The sequence below is a fragment of the Pempheris klunzingeri genome, chromosome 17 (assembly GCF_042242105.1).
Source record: "Pempheris klunzingeri isolate RE-2024b chromosome 17, fPemKlu1.hap1, whole genome shotgun sequence".
In the NCBI taxonomy this organism is placed as follows: Eukaryota; Metazoa; Chordata; class Actinopteri; order Acropomatiformes; family Pempheridae; genus Pempheris; species Pempheris klunzingeri.
In genome coordinates, this window is record NC_092028.1 from 19,447,424 (window position 1) to 19,467,342 (window position 19,919).

Genomic DNA, 19,919 nt, shown 5'->3' on the forward strand with positions numbered 1-19,919 from the left:
CGCCGGGCTGTGAGAAACAGGTGAAACCATCTGCAAACGCGTCTGTTCTTCGCTGGCCGAAAGTTTCTCCAGGTTTTAATGTTGCCAACCGAGATTTCAGGAGGAGTGTGCTTCACCTCAAGGTAGGACCCCGCAACTCCAGAGCAGGTTGTCACTTGAGGCACACGTGTGATCTCCAAATAACGCAGTTTGGTGAATTGATTTGTGCTTCTTATTCCTGCAGCAGCACTGGCTTTGCTCTCACGTTATTTGGAGTGGGTTTTTTTTTCTCTCTTAAAGGCTCAGGTAAAAAAAAAAGACAAAGTGACGGCGCTGGGATGAAATATGATCTTTGGTTTGGTCAGATGCCATTTCACAGAAACAGCATATGAGATCATGTAGGAGAGAGCCGATGTCCAGCTGGGGGGTTCAGGATCAAATAGGCTGCGCTGCTTTGGAGATGATCTGATGTTTATCTGGATGATATTTCATCACTTCTCTACAGCTGATTTGTGACTGGAATAATCACATCCGGTTGTTGGACCAAAACAGACGCTTAACAACTCAACTTTATCTTTTTTTTAGGCTATTTGTGATGTCTACGGCTTTTTAAACTGAATCTCCTGATTAACAGATTTAATTTTGGTCATTAAAAGCTTCTCAGTGTTTCTTTGAATGGCAGTCTTTGGGGTGAGCTCTGACATCAACTTTATAGAACAATTCATTGATCCTGTTGATCCTCATATTACAGGCTGTGACAATTATGTTTCCTGTAATTGTAGCTCCAGGTGACCTGCTGCAAAGTTAATGATATCCCTCTGAATATTTTTTATTATCTAACAGTGTCAGAGTGTCTCAACGTGCGATTATCGATGCATCACAAAAAAAAAAAAATGTCAGTAATCTATTCAACCAGCCATTAGGCAAAACATCAAATTAGATTAGTTGTATTTCCATGATTAATTTGTCTAATTTTATTACTTCATTTTCTGTAGCAGTGCAGCAATTATCCGCTTTTCAGTAGCCTATTTTATATTTACTGTCCAAGCTTCCTTAGAAGTAATTATATTATTATCAGCAATTATGATTCTTTACAAATATCACAGCCTGACCTGTGTATGTGTGAATATATAGAAGAGACTGTAGAAATATAAATATATATATCTACATATAGTGTCTGTGTTTTCTTAGCCAACTTATTTTTTCTGGATTTGTGGGTTTTTTGTTTTTTTCTTTTTAAGAGAAAAATGCCGTCATCGTCTTTTAATGCTTCTGTAATTCTCCTTTTTGTCACATTAATGAAAACACTTGTTATCTGCGATTTAGAAAAACAACCTCAAACTAGCTTTAGAGAAAAACTTCATCCTCAAAATAATTTTTGAAAAAAAATGTCCAAAATGATTCTGTGTTTATTTATCTATTATACATCCTTCATATATAAGAAATTACCTTTTGGTATTTTTTTTTTACAAATGTAGAATCAATCCTCGTTTTTTTTTACCTTCTGTTTTTGATTTTGGATTTATTTTGCTGAGGGATGTTTAAAAGCTGACATGCACTTTTAAAATATCAGCAGGTTAGATTTAGGGCCCTAAACTCTAAACTCCTATTAATCAAAGCTTGACTGCGCAGTGAGCTCATCTTTGATGCTCATATACTTTCTATTTTATTTCTACTCTTATTACATTATCAGTAATATATGTGTCGATTTTTGTTTTTAAATCATTGTTATGTCTTCTTTTAATATCTTGAATTTAATCCAAGTAGTGTGTGTGTGTGTGTGTGTGTGTGTGTGTGTGTGTGTGTGTGTGTGTGTGTGTGTGTGATCAGAGTAATATTGGAATTATATTTCATTTATTTCTATCATGTATTTTATATTCTGCATGCATCGGCCTGCATCTTGTTTTATTAAATCCTTTATTCTCAGATGGTTTGACTGCAGAGCTTCGGCTGATGTCTCAGAGAGAAACTGTGCTTTTTCTCTCTTCTTCTTCTTCTTTTCTTCACGTTTTTTTATTTTATTTGTAGCGACCACACTGAGGGAAGGAGAGAAGGGATGAAAACAGAGGAAAGCCAACAGTCCTGTCTGCAGCAGCCTGCATCCTCAACGCCTTTTGGTGAGTGTTGGCAGACTGTTTGTTGCAGAAGGCCCAAACGAAATACCGAAATACTTATTAAGAAACACTAAATATCACCATGGAAAAAATATATACATAAATATATTTCCAGGATACCAAAGGCCGTGTTTATTAGAGACCACGTGTTCCCTGTAATCTCGCTGTTGAGTATTGACGCAGTATAAAACCGTATAGAAGGAGAAAATGTGCACTGGCAGGATAAAATCACTGTTGATGAGCTAAATGAATTCATCATCTGTGTAAAAAAGATATTTTGGGAATGCGAGAAAATACAAATATATTCCTATGCACATGTTTAAAAATACCTATATAAGGTAAAATCCCCTATGTGGTAATATACTATAATATATAATAATAGTAGTGTCAAGCACATTTTTATTTAGAATAGGAATGAGAAACAACGTGGTTTTTCAGGGTTAAATGATTTATCTAATTTATCTCCTCATAAATAAATCTCCTAATAACTAAATCCTGACATCAGAACATGAGCAGGCCTACATAATAGTGAGGTCTCCCACAAACTTTGTGTGTCGACTATATCCTGGCACAGGGCGGATCACTCTGTGCCAAATGATGTAAAACCTACACACTCATTGTGTTGTATTATTGGAAAAAAAAAAAAAGTATCAGTGAACCAGCAGGCTGAAAGCTGAAAGGTTTCCCAGCGTTTCACAGATGAGGGGAAATTGGAGGAGTGAACATTTCTTTGCAGGGTGGGTCAGAGCTGGACTCGTGACCTCAGTATTTGGAACTAAATCCCGGCCTGTGTGTGACTCTGTGCCCGCGCACTGATACACTCCCTGCAGGTCCGGAGTACAGAGGAGGGGGAGAGCTGTGTGCGGGCTGCGAGTCTCCCATCGCCGACCGCTTCCTGCTGCGCGTGAACGAGCGCTCCTGGCACGAGACCTGCGTCAAGTGTGCCGTGTGTTTGAGCGCGCTCACCGGGACCTGTTACTGCAGGGACCGCCTGCTGTACTGCAAGCACGACTATGAAAAGTAAGAGCACACACACACACACACACACAGTTTGCTGTTTGCTCCATTGACTGTGTGGTAGAAAACCTTCATGTTAAAATAATAAAGCAATAAAAGCAGAATAACTCTTAGATAACATAATCAACAAGTCGAGAAAAATGTTCCTTGGATTTAAAAACGCATGTCCTCATCAGAGGGTTATTGTTGTTTCACTTGCATGATTGATGCTTGATTTTTCTCCCAACTACTTTTATTTTTCAGGGTCTGTCTCGTGGTATTTAAATGAAACTCTTGTCCTTAAAAGAAATGAGTTTCTTCTAAAGCATGGTCTCACAATCATGTACATTTTCCTGTAAACTAGCAATAACTCAAAAATGTAGCAGTTCATGAAATATGTAGGCTACTTCTCAAATCAAATCTACTATATATAGTGAAGACTCAATTTCCTCTGATAGAAAGCAGCTTGAAAATATGCCACTCGGCCTCCTCACACCAATGTCTGACAGCCAAGAGGAAGCTAAATTAACTCATGCTGGTTAATAGAGTATTTCCAAAAGATTATTTGATACTGACATGATCCCTGTTTATCAGGTTACTTGATAATGTGGTTTGAAATACACAAAGAAACTGAACCCACTGATTATAATTAAATTATTTTTGTCAGTCATGTAAAACTTTGTGAAGAAGAATAAATAAAACACTGAACAGAGGATGATGAAGAATAATGCAGAGTGTAATAGTGATGTTTTCAGCCCGGTGAGAGCGAAGAGTCCTTCTGCCACGTTTAGTAAGAGATGAACTGATGAACAAAGAGCATCAATCTGGGAGAAAAACAGAGAAAACCGTTTTAGACCACACCTCATTTGTACAGTGCACAATAACAACATCAGGCTGAAGCATTTAGCTTTTGTCAAGTGAGCATGATTGGTGGGATCATGAAACATTAAGTATTAAAAAAAAATGATTTAACAAAAAATATCAACACATCATTAATCACTAAAGAAGACAGATGCATGTAATTGGAAATAATAAAGTTTCTGAAGAAAATCTGACCTCAATCCTCACCAACTTGTATATATATATATATATATATATATATATATATATATATATATATATATATATATATATAAAACACCCACAAGTCTGTCATTATGAACAAGAGGGGTGTGTAAAAAAGCTTTGCTCAAACCTCCATATCTATATTTTGTATTAGATGCTGAATATTTCAGGCCAAAGTATGAAAAGTGTGTCTGCCATGACTGGAAATGTTATAATTCTCCAATTCATTCTAACTGTACCAACACAAAACTTATGTAGAGTAAAAGTAAATGTGGAAAATTTGACTCGCTGTCAGTGTGAAACAGATGTGAGGTTCAGTAAAATACCGATACAGACAGTGGGTCCATTTAAGGTTTAACACAGTCACAGTCACACCTTAAGAGTTTTATATAGAGAGAAATCCCCTTTTCTCCTGCTAAGTACTGTAATAATTCTTTTAGTGACAATTGTTTGTAGTTGACTGTTGCAGATTTGTAGATTTAATACTTCAACATACACCATCTGGACATACTAAGATAATATACTGCAATGTAAAAACAAAGTGAAATGTCCAGCTTTGTGTGTGTGTGTGTGTGTGTGTGTGTGTGTGTGTTTTGTTTCGGTTGTTTGGTGCATGCTGCGGTCAGTTGGTGTGCCTGCAGTGGGAGCTCCAGGGGTAGACAGCTGAAGGACGATCCTGACGCTTGTTATCGTTGTTTTGAAAAGTGTCAGACGGCATCCAGCAGCACAGACTGCTCCAACTGTACCTGACATCTGGAGGAGAGAGAGAGTGAGACAGCAAGAGAGAGAGAGAGAGAGAGAGAGGAGGAGAGAGGAGGAGAGAGGAGGAGAGAGGGGGGAGGAACTGGCTGATGAAAGTCCCATTGTGTGACTTTTATCTGGAAAAATGAGTGGGAAACATGGAGGCAATAGCTTATCATAAATGGAGCACCGGGTTCATTTTCAGTGATGGAATGAAGAAGCGTATTTGCTCTCCTCATGTAATGACTGTAATTGTGGATCCAAATTAATAGTCAGCGTCTCATTCACTATGCTGTTGATTTAGTCCCCTATACATTGCATATGGATAGTTGCCTTGTTGTGTGAGTCGGTGCCAGACTTGGCACACAGAGCTGCTTGTGACCTTCAGCGGATCAGCAACAATGTCTCCTTGTTTTCCCTGCAGTCCGTCCATCAGCGCCTTACACTACAGCCTCCGCCTCCTCCTCCCCTGGAGCAGGTGTGTGCATTGTAACAGATAACCACGTCCAAGAATTTCCAACACGCACATAAATTTTAGGGGACTGCGTAGAGTTTTGGGGGAGATGCTTATATTTCTTTTAACCCTCTGGTTAAAGCTTGGCTCCATTTTAGTTCCAGCTGGTTGAAGGAAACAAAGCTTCTGCTTGATGTCTGTTCTCACTGTGACTGTCAGGTATTAAAGTAACTGACTGATCTTTGAAGAATGTGTCGTACGCATGCACGGCAACATTTTTCAGGGTTTTCTTACTCATTCTGGGCTATTTTCCACCTTGGCCTCATGCGGTATCTGTCCAAACATTTTTTAAATTATCCACGATCACTTCACCCAGCACACACAGACAGGCTGAACTCTCCATCACCATAAGGCCACACTACTGTCAGCTAGTATTCCTTAAAGAAAATTCTGAAGAAATAAATACAAAAGGTGTTTAGCTGTGATATTTCTGACATTTTTAATTTTTATAATTAATCTATTCTGTTGTGTTGTGGTGGGGAGGGGGGTGCATATACATGTCTGTCTATTCAAATGAGAAAACAAATCTAATTTTAAAATGTGACCCATCCCCCATCCCAATTCATCTGGACTAAACTGCCTTTGAGGCAAAAGTTGATTCAACATTTGCATGTTTAATGTTTCTGGAGCTTATTTTGCTCCATAATGATTCTACATTGATCTCGCCGATGCTCAAAAACCCACATTTCAACAAAATGGCAGATTTTTTTAGGGTGAAGCACATAATCCTAATCCAAATATTCAAGCACCACATAGACCTATATAGACCATAGAGTAAGTCGTGTGTTGTGAATTATATTCAAGTTCAGTACCTGAGATATCTTGTAATGAATAAGCGATCGCCCTACTGCCATTCATTATCTATGTAATAAAACAGGAGGTATGCCTTCAGTTTCGAGATTCCCTGGTCTCAATCTGTTATGGAAATGAGGGGATTTAGAGACATAAACTCAAGTGCATCTTGTGTGGATTTTTCTTGTGGATTTATTTTTGTTTTGAAACCTCAAGAAATTCTCTGGAACTCCTAACCGTTATGGACCAGATGTTCAGCATGAGGCTTAAGACCGACTTTGTGGCAAGACACTCTAAATTCCCATCAGGATGTCTTTTTGCACGGATGCAGTGCATCACTTTTACCGGCAAGATGGGCAGGATGATAAAAAATTTGGATGGAAAACATTCTGTACACCAGAAACAGAAAGTCTAAGTAGTAAAGAGGAAGATCTGGTCCAAAAGATCTGAGTGAGCCGTGGTAGCAATATGGTATATTCTGAATAAAAATTGCAGCAATTAATGTAGATTTTGATTGATAATAAGACAATGGAACCACCCGAATAGCAGATGGACCTGCAATAATAATGTCTTTTTCATCGTCTTTTACACACTGGCTCGACAATATGATTCCTTGCCAAACTGAGCGGTATAAGGCCAGGGCTTCCTGGTCAATAGTGCTGAGCCCAGACAGAATTGAGGGTAGTTAGGCTGTGGAGAGCCTGCATGCGAGCTCCCTTGTAAGCCCCATAAAGGCAGCTTCAGCCCTGTGAAAAAACAGGTCACTAGGTGGATATTCACTAAACCTTGGGTTTAATACCTCACTCTGTGGGGTGGAGGGCACTGAGACTACATCTAGGTTTACAGACCCTCTCTTTGCAGACAGAGAGAGGGATAACCCACCACCACAGTTATGGAATCTCCCCCTGCTGACCAGGTAGCTACATGCGAGTCAGACAGAGTATAATCTCAAGTTACGGTACATTTATGTGATTGAACTTCTGAGTCTTGCTGCTTTAAAACACTGAGATTGAGGAGAGAAACTGCCTCTTCTATCACTGCTCTCCCTCCCGTACCCCCACCCCACTCACTAAATCTCTCCTTGTCTCTCTATCCGTTACCTCGTTCATCACTGTCTGCTTTGTAATAATATTTCTCTTTTCCAAACCTCATTTCGTTCTCGTTGAGATTGATGGCTGTGATGACACCAAACAGTTTATCTCCCCGTTTATCCCTTGTTTTCTCTTAATCGCCTCCCCTCCCTCAGCACCTCTTTGTGTCTCAGGATGGGAATGGGAGGAGGCAGTGGGGGGGCTGACTGGGTACAGTGCTAATTACCCAGCATTCTGTCCTGTAATGACAGGCCTGACACTGGGCTGCAGGGAAATACTATTAGAGAGAATTATGCAATGACACATCTGAAGGGCAACAAGCTCTCATCCACATCAGCCTGCACCTTAACTCTGGTAATGAGTCAATGCTATATATACTATATGTTTAATGATGATGAACTCTTTTTCTCAGTGGTGTCTGACCATCTATCTACCATCTGTCTAAAACTGGATGTGGAGGTGAAGGTGAATGGAACTTTGCTTTGCTCACATCAATCAAACATGTCAAAAACCAAAGTGATCACCAGTAGTGTGACATTGCTGGAAATCGTTAGCAACAGTAGAGAAAATACACTGTGTTTTTTTTTTCCTTGAATAATTAAAACTTTCTGCCCATATAAAGTTTAAGCTGCACTGACAGGACTGTACTGTGCATATAAATCCCAGTGAGAGACTGCACATAATACATGCATGCAGTTCTGAAGTGCTCCTCCCTTCCCCAGGAGCCTTACATTAGCTAAACCTGCAGCTCAACAGATGATGGTTGGAGGTGTGCCAGAGAAAAGGAAAGTGCGGATGTGGGAGTTTTGGTGTTTTGATGGTGTGCTGTTGAGGAACAGATTTTAGGGGTATAAATGAAAGAACGTTCGGGAGAAATCTCAATGGCGGAGAAATAGGTTTAAGAAGGTAAAGATTAGGTGTCTGAGTTTTAGGAAGGGATACAGCCACAACGAGGGGAAGATTTTTGTCTGGATGCATGTGTATGTGTGTGAGGAGGGGGTGATATTGCCACTATTTTTGCATAATGTGAGATGAGACCCCATCATCTTTCCTCCCCCACAACAATTTTATAACAGACAGCTAATAAATGTTTCATGGCAGAACAAGCTGCTCGCCTTGGCTTTATTAAATCTGAGATAATAAAAGCAGAGAGGGAGAGAAAAAAGAGAGAGAGAATAGGGGGTCGCACCAGAGAGGGAGAGATAGGGAGATCGGCGCAGACTTTTCTCAAATCGACCGGCTGTATCTCCTGTTTCTGGGGCAACGGGTCCCGCTGTCCCCCGCCACCCCCTCCCCGCTGCTTCCCACTCCGCCAGAGACAGACAGGAAATGAGAAACGGGCAGACAGGATATTGCGTTCTGGTGGCCTGGGGATTAACTGTTTTATCTAAACTAACACACACACACACGCGCACACACACACACACGAGCACACATCTATATCCTCACACATAGCATTCATTCTTCGTAGCATCAGGTGTAAATCGCATGCACCCTGAGACACATATCATGCAGACTACGCATGTCATGCAGGTTTTTCTGTTGATACTTTACACAGGTACATTACATTAGGCCTCCAATATTACAGGCATCTGTGCTGCTCTCATGTAGAGCTGGTCTTATTACCAGTGTGAACGATTTACAGTGAGAGTCGTGACATGTAACTGTATAACTGTGAGATTGGCTGGGGGTTTGTGCAGAAATGCCTGTAAAGATGTATTTAATTCACTGTGACCATTCGTGGCCATTAGATAACTACAATTACAAAGCTTTTACAAATTTTGGAAGGCATTCATTGAGCGAGAATACTGTTTATGGTGTTACTTTATTGATGCATGGATGGATACGGTGCACAAATGACAGCATCTGCCAGTGTTTTATTGATGTTTGTACCCAGGCACCTTATCTGTGTTTACACAAACTGTGCATATTTGTGTTTATGTGTGCATGTGAATACATGCATACCCATGTGTGTGTGTGTGTGTGTGTGTGCATATGTGCGACTGTACTGTATATATATATTTATATACATGTGTGTATTTGTGTGTGTGTGTGAGCGTGAGTGAGTGGTGGCAGGGGTAGTGAGTATCGTGGGGAATGCTGGGAGATTTTAATAACACAGAAGCAGTGCAGGGAGATTTAATAAAAGGAGATGATGTGATTACTGAACCCTGGCTCTGAGCCATTTTGCTTCACAGAGCAATATCCGCCGAAAGTGTGCGCACACACATCCACACACACACACCCTTACACACACACACACACAGAAGAAATGGATACTAAACAGAATACAACTTAAGAAGTAAGATCGTTGCATATCATTTGTTGTTTTCTGCATCTATCACATGAGTCCTTGGATGTACCTTAATTTTTGAGGAATGTGTGAACACCCACTTGTATGACACACTTGGTCATTATGGACATGTGGGAATCACAAGCTGATACATGATTATCTCAGCATATTACAAGTTTGTGAGACAGAAAATGCATCTTAAAGTATAGGGTGGGAATTAAAAATTACTGGCGACTGTGGATCTTTGTTAAGCCACAGTTTCAGAGCTTGTCGGTCCAAGTTCTTCTGGACTCGCTTACGTGCATCCGCTCCAAAGCTAGAGTTAGTATAAGCAAACCCATACCTATATAAATATTCATCAATTATGAAAACAAGCACAACAACTGTAATCGCTCTGAGACACATACATGTTTATGGAAATGATTGTGCTGCCGTCCACACAGTGTCACACTTGTCAGAGCTCCCAGGCAAAACAATGCCACATGACACAGCTTAGGGAGATGACGAAGATTGTGTTTTTCTGTTTGTATGCCTAGGATCTACAATAAAACAAGACGGAAAGGGCTGATTATAACCACCCAATACTTGCAATGCATCACCTTTTTCTGCCTCTCTACATTTGATCTCATAATCAGAGAGCTTGTAATTAGTTGTGCCCCCTAACCCCTCAGAAATCCATGGCAGCAAACACAAAGGTTCCTCTCTGTACAAGTTTTGAACATCACAAGCTCACAGTCGCCTGCCTGCTCTCATAATTCTCTTCTTTGTAATTCTGTACATTTAAATATTACACTCATCACTTCACGAGAGGAAAGCCCTCTAAATCCAAAGCAAAGTCCTCTTCAAAATATCTTTTCCGATAGATTTGTTCAAAGCTGGTTTCTACCTCTACACCTCAGCTGTTTAAATTGTAATTTAATTTGTCTTGTTTTGTAAAAAAATGGAAATTGAAATTTGAGGAAAAAAAACGTATTCTGCAGTGTTCTACGTATTCCTGATGCAAGCAAAACTATGCCTTCTTTATTGCTAATATTCAAAATCATGTTCTTATCATGTTTCCATAACAAAATCAAAACTGGGATTTCTTTTTTTTCATACACATTCTGTTGTAAACACAAGACATCATCAAAAACACATCTGTGTGATCTAGTTTTGAAAAAGGATGACGAATCTAAAAAGGGGAATAAACAAAAATGTGACCATGTGACATACAATGCAAAACAGACTGCGATCTATTTTAATAAAACCTCTGAATAGAAGATTTTATATGATAAAATGTGAATTAAAAATGTAATCAGATACATGAAATTAATAATATTACCACTAATAATAATAATATCACCAAAAACATGTAAAAAAAATAGTGTGTGGTCATGTTTGACATGATTGCATACGTTTGGTGTGGAACTTAAACTTACCTAATGCATGTGGCTGCTCTACAACCATCACGTCCATAGTGATTTATTGAAAGCAGCACCCTGGTCTGGGCCAGTGTGAATGATACTTCTATTAGAGGGATTAGACTGATCTACTTACAGACCCCCCTCTGTGGCAGTTGCCCCAAGTTGCCTTCATTTGCCATGTTGAGTAAATTCCTACCGTGCTGTGTACACCCCGATTAGGGAGTGAGGGACTTAACCACCAACATCATCGGTCTTATGTCAAGCAATCCTGTGACAATTATGTTGTATTTTGTTCACAGTGAAAGGAAGCCTTTAAGGGTTTGAAATGTGTGTTTGGATGGAGAGTGAGGCTTGCACAGTGTATGATGAGTGATGATGGCTCTCTTTTTATGATTATCATGTAGCTTCTTGCAGATATTTGTTATAGTTAGAGTGTCTTTTTAAGATGCAATGCACAGTAACTGTAATAAAATGGACTGATCAACCTTTAGTTAAACACTAAGTCCTGTCGCAGTGGATCTGCGCGAGGCTGTTTATAGGGACACTTGTGTTTGCGTTATGATGTTAAATTAGCGACACTGTCATTTGGGGAATTTGGGGAGCGTTTGGCAGATGGATTGAGAAAGATTAGCCGTGGCAGCTGCGTTTGGGACGGAATCACAGATTAGGAGCTCTAATGTGCAGACCTGGCTCCTTCTTTACACTCCAGATTTGGGCAGCAACACCTTCCTATCACTCAGTCAGGGAGCGACATCACTTCGGCCATCATCCCTTCCTCCCCCTGTTCACTTCCCTCTCATCCTCCCCTCCCTCTTGTCCAGGTTTGTGCTTTGCTCTATTTCTGCATCGACTTACCTTTCACTTTCTTACACCTTTGCTCTGACTTCAGATGCTCTGGTCATCAAGCATAACTGCACTATTTCCTGATTTCAGGTTGCACCACCAGCATTATGATTGTGATGGTATGATGAACGTGGGTAACTAACCAAAATCAGACTAGGTATACTGATATACACAGGGTAGGTGTGTGCAAATGTCTGTGTGTGTGCGCATGCATGTGTGTGTGAGTGTCTATGTTTTTGTGTGTGTGTGTGTGTGTGTTTCAGTGTGCATAAGTGAGAAGAGAGAGATTAACCCCATGCTATCGCCAATCCCTGGTTATGAGTTTACAGCGTCTGTCTGGCCATCGCACTGTTTAAACAACAATCTAATTAATCCTGTCTTTATTAGTTTCAGTGAACTGGGGAGGCAGGCTGGGAGGGCGTGAGGGAGAACTGGGAATGCTGGCAGAAAATGCCGGGGAGGGAGGGGGAGGAAACCAAGAGCGAGAGCAGGGATTTGAGAGGAATTTAATGGCAGAGACTTAGGCCCTGTGAATGGAAATAGGGATGTGAAGAGATGGTGAGGCATGAGAGAAACTGAAGGGTTATAACATCTCACAGGAGGAGAGATGGGAGGACAAAAGGAAGAGAGTGGTCATGGGGAAAAGTAATGGACCCGAAAGACTCTGTATTAAGCTTTATTCATGGTGTTAAATAAGTATTTTAAGAGTGTGGGTGGGATGTGGATAGACTGGAGTTTACCCCTTCAAACAGATCTCAACATTTTGGCATTTAAAAGGGAAAGACTCACAACTGGCAGCACTCTTGTCACAAGCTAACTACTGCCACCTACTGTAATGAGGGAGAAAAGAAAATACAATCTAAAAATGCAGACTACTGTAATTCCTCCCAGCAGATGTTGCTCTGTGAATTGAGTAATGTTTATACGACCTTTAATTAAGAGACTATGCTAATCTTCGGAATCATTTGAGCTGAGGGTAAATGTATCGGAGCTCCTTGTCTGTGACTTCATCTTTAATTACTTCACCTTTCTTTTTTGCACCCCTAGACTCCCATAATGCCATGTTTTCCAGCTTATGTGTGTATCCATCACGTATAAGCCTGTGCGTGTGTGTTTCTGTGCACCTCCAGGCTGTTTGTGAGGAAGTGCAGCGCCTGCCTGCAGGTGGTCGGACGTTCTGAGCTGATAATGCGCGTGCAAGGCCAGGTGTACCACCTGGGCTGCTTCACTTGCTGTGAGTGTGAACGCCGGCTGCAAAGAGGTGATGAGTTTGTGCTGAAAGAAGGCCAGCTGCTCTGTCGGATGGACTATGAGAAGGAGAGGGAGATGCTGGCCGCTATCAGTCCCACACCAACTGAATCTGGTAAAAAATGGGTTTGTTACAAGGCTGCTTTGCCCGAAACACACAGAAAGTAATTCAGAGTTATGATATGACATTAAGGAGCTGAGTCTCGAGCTGCTCCCTTCTTCAGTTGGTAGGAAATGCATATATAGTGAGCTGGATGGACTTGACACAACAGCACACCATGATGGCAAACTGACTTTAAGAATAAATTGTTGCAGTAGGAATGTTAGCCTTCATTTTATTAACTGCTGTATGTAAAGTGTAATGTAAGTGTGCTGATTTCTGATCATCAAGGACAGACTGCAAATGGTGCTCACTGGTTTTTTACGGTGCATTCTGGGAATTTTCTACAGTATGAGGAGTTGAACCTCAAGTGCACAGGAACACTTCGGCATTGAAACATTTTTTTTTTTCCTCCAGACGTCCATTCCCCACTGAGCTAGGGAGCAGCTTAAGGAAATCTCGTGCTTTTGGCTTTAGAATGCGCCTTCTCCTACAGGCTGTTTTGAACGTTCTGTTGTCCGCTTGACTTGCGCAGTGAAAAGTGAGGATGAGGAAGGTGGAGGAGGCTCCGGTGGGGGGAAAGGTGGTGACGAAGGCAAGGAACACAAGCGTTCAAAACGACCGCGCACCATCTTGACCACACAGCAGCGCCGGGCTTTTAAGGCCTCCTTTGAAGTGTCCGCCAAGCCTTGTCGCAAGGTGAGAGGACCAACTTGTTTTATCATTGGAAATGTTGGACAAGAAAATGCCCCACAAACTTTACTGTTCTTTGTCTGTCTGCATGGCAAGTTTGTATCTTAAAAACAATGAACAACTCTAACCTGTAGGTGAGAGAGACGCTGGCTGCTGAGACTGGACTTACAGTGCGTGTTGTGCAGGTGTGGTTTCAAAACCAGAGAGCCAAGGTTAGACTTTATACATTTCCTGAGCACGTGTTCTGTCTCAGACATCAACACACAGAAAATTCATACAGACAGCGTGTGTGTTTTCGTGCCTCAGATGAAAAAGATAGCTCGCCGGCAGCAGCAACAGCAGCAGCAGCAGCAGGAACAAGAGCAGCTTGGAGGGACCAGGAGAGGACCAAGTAGAGGGGGGCGCCAGAGCAATGACGACAGCGAGGGTAAGTGCCAATGCGGGATCAAAAAGAACAAATAAAGATTAGAAGAATAGACTGTGGAATGGTATGACTAGAGGGATTCTCATCTCTGCACAGATGGCTCTAGTACCCATGGCATGGATGGGATTCTGGGGTATCCCTCTCTGCCACGTCAGCAGCTACTTGCTCTGGACCCCAACATCTACGGCGGAGAGCCATTTCGACACGGGCTCACGCCGCCTCAGCTGAACAACGAGCAGCTCCACTCCTATGGTAAGACTGAAAGACCAAGCTGCAAATCCAAATGAAGCCGTCAACTCCACAAGAACATTTTGTCATTATCTCCCCTCACCCTCAGGGCAGTCACATCCACAATTCAAGGTCATGGGGCCGTTCGGCAAATTCATCTCTTGGCAGCTTTCTTTCATTTTGGAGATATTGCAAAGGCACGGCTGTTTCTATTTCTCAAAAACATGTTCACATCTTTATTTCAAGCAGATTAGATCAGATGTAATGCTCTTCTCACTGCTCTCCCAAAACAATTCACATATAAACAATAATTAATTCAAAACTATGCTGCCCGGCTTTTAACTAGAACAAGAAAGAGAAGGCATATCACCCCTGTCTTAGCTAAGCTGCACTGGCTCCCAGTGGCCTTTAGGATTGATTTGGAAGTTCTTTCACTTGTTTATAAGGCTCTTATTGGTTTGAGACCAGCTTATGTTATTAATCCTTAGTTCTTTAATAATCCTTGATGGCTTCTGAGATCCTCTACTGCCATTTTTTAAAATACAAACTATAACAACAATAAGAAAATTGGCAGCTAAAACTATGAAATTCCCTCCCCATGGTTATAAGAGATTGAAGACGTGTTTATTCAACAGTGCTTTTAGCTGTAAATCTTCCTGTTTTATTTTTATCTTTTACATATTTTATTGTTCTTATGCCTTCCTTTGTTTTACTTTTATCTTTCATAGTATATTGTTCTTGGCATGACTGTTTTTGCTGTTTGCTACCTCGTTTCTTTATCTCCCTCTTTTCATTTGATTGCTTGGTTTTGTTGTGCAGTATTTGCATTTTTAGTATTTTCTTTGTTTTAATCTGCCTGTTATTTGTTATATAGTTTATCACTTAATGTTTGAGGTACTTTGAGGTACACTCCCTGTATGAAAGGTGCTAAAAACTTTATCATTATTATTATTATTTATGGTAAATGTACACTACATACTACAGCCAAATAATTGCACTGCCCAATATTTTCCACATTATTTCCATAGAAAATATACAGTGGGAGATGGTGAAGTAAAAGTAATATTTGGACCCAGAAGAGTTGCATTATATTGCATTAGCTGATAAGAGGATGTTTGATGTTTCTGCTGGTTTCCAGTAATTAAAAGATGTGATGATGTAAGGAAAAGGCTGAGATTAATCTACCGAGGCTGACTCACTGTCTGTTCGGTGGGTTCATTAGCGTCTAAGTTTTGAGTGAAAAATAGTGCTTCATATTCTTTTCATATCACTCTGTGCTCCCTGGTTCTGATTAAAGGCCGCCCCAGTTCAGCTGTGCACACTGTTGCTCTTTTTCACCGCAGATTCAGAGACAGTCTTCCATGACCTGGACAGCGATGGAAGCCTCGGTCACCTTGGAGACTGCCTCTTAGCAACAGGGGACAGCGGTCTCCTGTCAGGGCGAGTGGGAAACCCCATTGACCGTCTCTACTCCATGCAGAACTCCTACTTCACCTCCTGACCCTCATAAACTGTCGCCCTTTCCCCTCCTGTTCCACCTTTCACCTCAGAGATGCAGCTAATGGAGTGTGTCCATCAACATGCCTGTGGGACCACTCTCTGTGAAACAGCTTACACACAAACACACTTCTGAGCTTTTGTCACAGGCCAAAATCACCACAAGTCAGGCATAATGATAATGTCACTTTGCAGCACATTAGCATAATGTTCCCGTCATCTTTCCTTGATAAGGATCACATGCTGGAAATACAGACACTGTAAATGTCCAAGATGTGTAAAAAGACCTCAATTTCTCCTGTTGTATTTATGTAATGTTCAATGACACAACTTTCATGGCACTTTCCAACAAAAAAACAACAAAAGACACTTATCAAACATAATATGTATATCATGAATTGCAGATAATTGGTTGTTGAAAGTGAATTCATCAATCAAGTTACATGTATTTAGGAGTCTTGGCAGGTCTTATGAGCAGCTGAGGGTCTAACTTAAATGAATATGTTGCATAACTTTTTTTCTGACAGGACTAGTAATTAGTTATTGTGTGTGAAAGACTGCAGCGTATACAATACTGTATATGGATTGGAGTACATTTTGCTCTCAGGTTAGTGTGTATGTTTATGTAACCTGAGCTATAACTCAGGATATTGTGCTGGATAGGATTACAATTTAACTTGCCCAATGACTTCAAGAACGTTGCTTGCAAAGAGGAAGAAACTCTCCATGTGAAATGATCATTTCAAATGACATTCTTAGTTTTTGATAATGCATGACAGGTATAATATGGACCAAAAAAATCACTTCTTTTAGCCTTTAGACAACACTACAGGGTCATTTGAAGAGCCTTATGCGGAAACAGGGTTGTATACATGATTATTGCTTTAGCTTTCCCTTCTCTTTTATAATGTAATCACTAAGAAGCAGTGCGGTAAATGGCAACCAATAGATCTATAACGGCCAAATGTTAGGACACTGGGTACATGACAATGTGCTCCAAATGTAAATGTGAGTATGACTGTGTTACAATTAATTGTTGTAGTCACTTTCTGTAATAATTTCTTTCTGAAACATCTCAAATTAGATGTTGTTAAAGTAGATATTTTGTACCTTATTCTGTGATAATCAGCAAATATTTAAACTGTAGCATGAATATTTATGTGTCACAAAGTAGGTCTAAAGGAATAGCCTCCAAACTGACGCTGGATAGCAAGTGTTACAGAAAAACGTCACGATCACACTCACAATATGGCGCAGAATAAAATAGGATTAGGGTGATACTTGTTTCATTTAGGTACCAGTGATCGGCTAGAGCTTGAGACGTTCTTTCATGACATTATGTTCGATCACTGACCCATGGTATTTTTACGGTGATATTTTTGTGAATGTAACTTATTTGTGCGGTATTAGGCGAGTTCCTATCTTACTTTTTTTGTTCAGTGACTGCCAGGTGATGTGCTTTGAATGTAATGTTGCTGTATCTTCAATACAATCTGCGGTTTCATCTTTGAAGTGTACTTGCCTTATTGTCCTAAATATGATAAATGACAATGCACTGATTGCTTTCTCATCTAATATAAGCCCAAAATATTACACCTGAAAAAAAAAAAGTATTCTTTTCTTCTCCATTACCCCCTTCAAAGCTTTAATAACTGAACCAGAAAAGGGTTTGTTCTGCTCAGTGGTCACAGGGCTCGTAACTCAACATCCTCCCTCTGTCTCTCTCAGTAGTCCCGCTGATTAGAAGTGGACGGCCTCCTCCTTCTCCTTCCCGTCTTCTGAGACTCCCTGTTTCTCAGTCATTGAGTAGTCAGGAGAGTTTGTGTGGGAGCATTGCATTCCAGTTTAATATTTGACTCTGACTCATACAGACAGAGAGTGAGGGCGGGTGGGACAGACAAAACACAGGATGACCACACTGGATGACTAATACCAGTCTGATGTCAATTTTAATGAGTTCAATAAAAACGTGTAAAAAGAAAAAAAACAGACTTCCTTGCATACAGGCAATTATAAATGCTATTTTCATGAGCACATCATTTATTCGACAATGCAGTGATTAAATATTCCACACAGCCAGTCTGACTCACACTGCACTCATCTTTGTTGAAGGTAGACAAATCTTCACATTAAGTCTCACAGAGGGAAACAAATATCCCAACGGTCACTGTACACACAGTAACACGGTTGGGGCACATGTAGAACCGGCCCATCCGTGCTGCTGCAGAGACAGGAGTAATCTGAAGGTGATGGAGGATGTCTGAATGCTACGATGGCTGAGGTACCGGATTTGTAGCTGGGGAAAGAAAAGGAATATGTGTGTGTTGAATGCCCCTCAAAGATGATGCATTTATTCTGTAAGTCCCATTTTGTACACATGATAACGAATCCGTCTTTATTCATCTATTTTCGTATGAGACATTCTAAAGATGCCCAATATGACTCCTGCAAGTCTGAATGACCAGCATGCTCAAACTATCAGCAGGGTTTGTACAGCTTTTTAAGAGTAAAATTCAAGCAATTTTTAAAGCATTTTCAGGGTACCTGAATAAAAATTTTACTCTACGAGACCCCTTTATCACCACATCTAAATTGTTACAATAAATGCAGCAAAAACTAAGTTTAAAGAGTTACTTTATACCCACAGCAATAAATGTGTACTGTCACATAAGAGACAAATATGGTGACAGGATTGCTTCATTGCAAATATTAAAAGGTTTTTGGTTTACATGAGTAACTGTGTGGATGAAATACTAAGATATGTAGAAAATCAAGAATTTTTCAAGGAGTATATTCAAATTTAAGTATATTCCTGACCTTTAAAACATAAAATTAAGCATTTTCCAAACTTTCAAGAGTTTGTACAAACCCTGTGCTCAGTATGATAAAAAAAAAAAAACACACTCGACTCACAATTGTTTATATGTGACCTTGATTTGTGTATGGCCAAATGCAGCAAGGGCTTACCGAGTCCACTGAGGTCCACTGTCTCTGCACAGCCCAGAAAGCGAGCCACATGTGGTGAGCAGGAGGTAGGTTTGTCCTGGTTCTCTCTCAGACAGCGCTCAAACTCCACAAACTCCTTGGAGCAATCCTGTCTGATCTTCTGGATGACTGGGCTATCAAAAAAATAAAAATAGATTCAGGGGTCAGATACAAACTTGGGTGTTAAGGATGCCAGAGTCAAATGGCAGTGAATTCACGAGTATGTTTGCCTTACTGTGATGATGTGCACTGAGCAACCTTCAGCTTCATCTCATGACACTTCTCCTGCCATGTTGATGGGTTGGAGGCCACACATGACCCATATGCCTCCATTTCTTTATGGCAATACTTTGCCGTGATATCCATAGCAGCCTGCCTGAAAGGTAACAGACGTATGTAAACCAGTCAAAAGTTGCTATACCAAGAACAAGCAATACAGAAAACGGAAGAAAGTAGTTGGGTGCAGCCTAATTCACAAAGAATGAGATGTCTTTAAGCACAGTCTGTATCTTCTTCTACTTCCACCAGAAGATAGAAGAACTAGAAGAAGATCCATATAGACTTGAGAACGTACTGCTGATATTCCTTACATGTTGCTGTTTTACGCTTGTCTCAAACGAAGAAACTCGTCTACCAAGGTTATAGCGCCTTTAATTGTGCATGTGGAGCCATGTCTGTGCGGTAACTTCTCTGTACACACCCACTCAAATCTGATTGGATGGAAATACAACATCCTGACACAGTTCTTTAATGCTATTGGTTCAGTGTTGTGTCAATCATACACTCCGGACACGCCCATTTAATGACGATGAATTTATTAAAGGGGACGTTACTTAATTGCACAATTGAAGCTTAAACAAGTGCAGTCGATATTTTAATCAAAGAACACTCTTTATTCACGTTTATATTGAGT

At 40.5% G+C, this 19,919-nt stretch overlaps 2 protein-coding genes across 3 annotated transcripts; one reads left to right on the forward strand and one right to left on the reverse strand.

The window, feature by feature from the left end:
- The first annotated feature begins 38 nt into the window (after positions 1-38).
- On the forward strand, positions 39-17,456 carry lmx1al (LIM homeobox transcription factor 1, alpha-like). Of its 2 annotated transcripts, XM_070848021.1 has the most exons (10): positions 39-122; positions 2,008-2,096; positions 2,235-2,241; positions 2,937-3,113; positions 12,962-13,194; positions 13,715-13,878; positions 14,007-14,084; positions 14,179-14,299; positions 14,393-14,548; positions 15,868-17,456. In XM_070848021.1, exons 1-10 carry the CDS (start codon positions 79-81, stop codon positions 16,023-16,025), a joined length of 1,227 nt encoding a protein of 408 aa, XP_070704122.1. In that variant the 5' UTR covers positions 39-78; the 3' UTR covers positions 16,026-17,456. The 2 variants fall into 2 exon arrangements, with proteins under 2 accessions (XP_070704122.1, XP_070704121.1); XM_070848020.1 differs by lacking the exon at positions 2,235-2,241 and having other exon boundaries at positions 2,924-3,113.
- A 485-nt stretch (positions 17,457-17,941) lies between these two features.
- LOC139217224 (coiled-coil-helix-coiled-coil-helix domain-containing protein 5) lies at positions 17,942-19,693 on the reverse strand. Its single transcript, XM_070848537.1, has 4 exons — positions 19,597-19,693; positions 19,242-19,382; positions 18,989-19,140; positions 17,942-18,317 (listed from the first exon to the last, which is right to left on the reverse strand). Coding segments are annotated over exons 1-4 (324 nt in total). The 5' UTR covers positions 19,599-19,693; the 3' UTR covers positions 17,942-18,288.
- Positions 19,694-19,919: the final 226 nt, after the last annotated feature.

Excerpts from the sequence above, each read along its gene's own strand:
- LOC139217224 (XM_070848537.1), bottom strand. Across the intron at positions 19,141-19,241 it reads GCTCAGTGCACATCATCACA|CCCAGTCATCCAGAAGATCA; the intron begins GTAAGGCAAACA and ends TTTTTTTGATAG. Across the intron at positions 18,318-18,988 it reads AGTGGACCTCAGTGGACTCG|CTACAAATCCGGTACCTCAG; the intron begins GTAAGCCCTTGC and ends TTCTTTCCCCAG.
- lmx1al (XM_070848020.1), top strand. The coding sequence starts at position 79 with ATGTTGCCAACCGAGATTTCAGGAGGAGTGTGCTTCACCTCAAG. Across the intron at positions 2,097-2,923 it reads TGCATCCTCAACGCCTTTTG|GTCCGGAGTACAGAGGAGGG; the intron begins GTGAGTGTTGGC and ends CACTCCCTGCAG. Across the intron at positions 14,085-14,178 it reads TTCAAAACCAGAGAGCCAAG|ATGAAAAAGATAGCTCGCCG; the intron begins GTTAGACTTTAT and ends TTCGTGCCTCAG.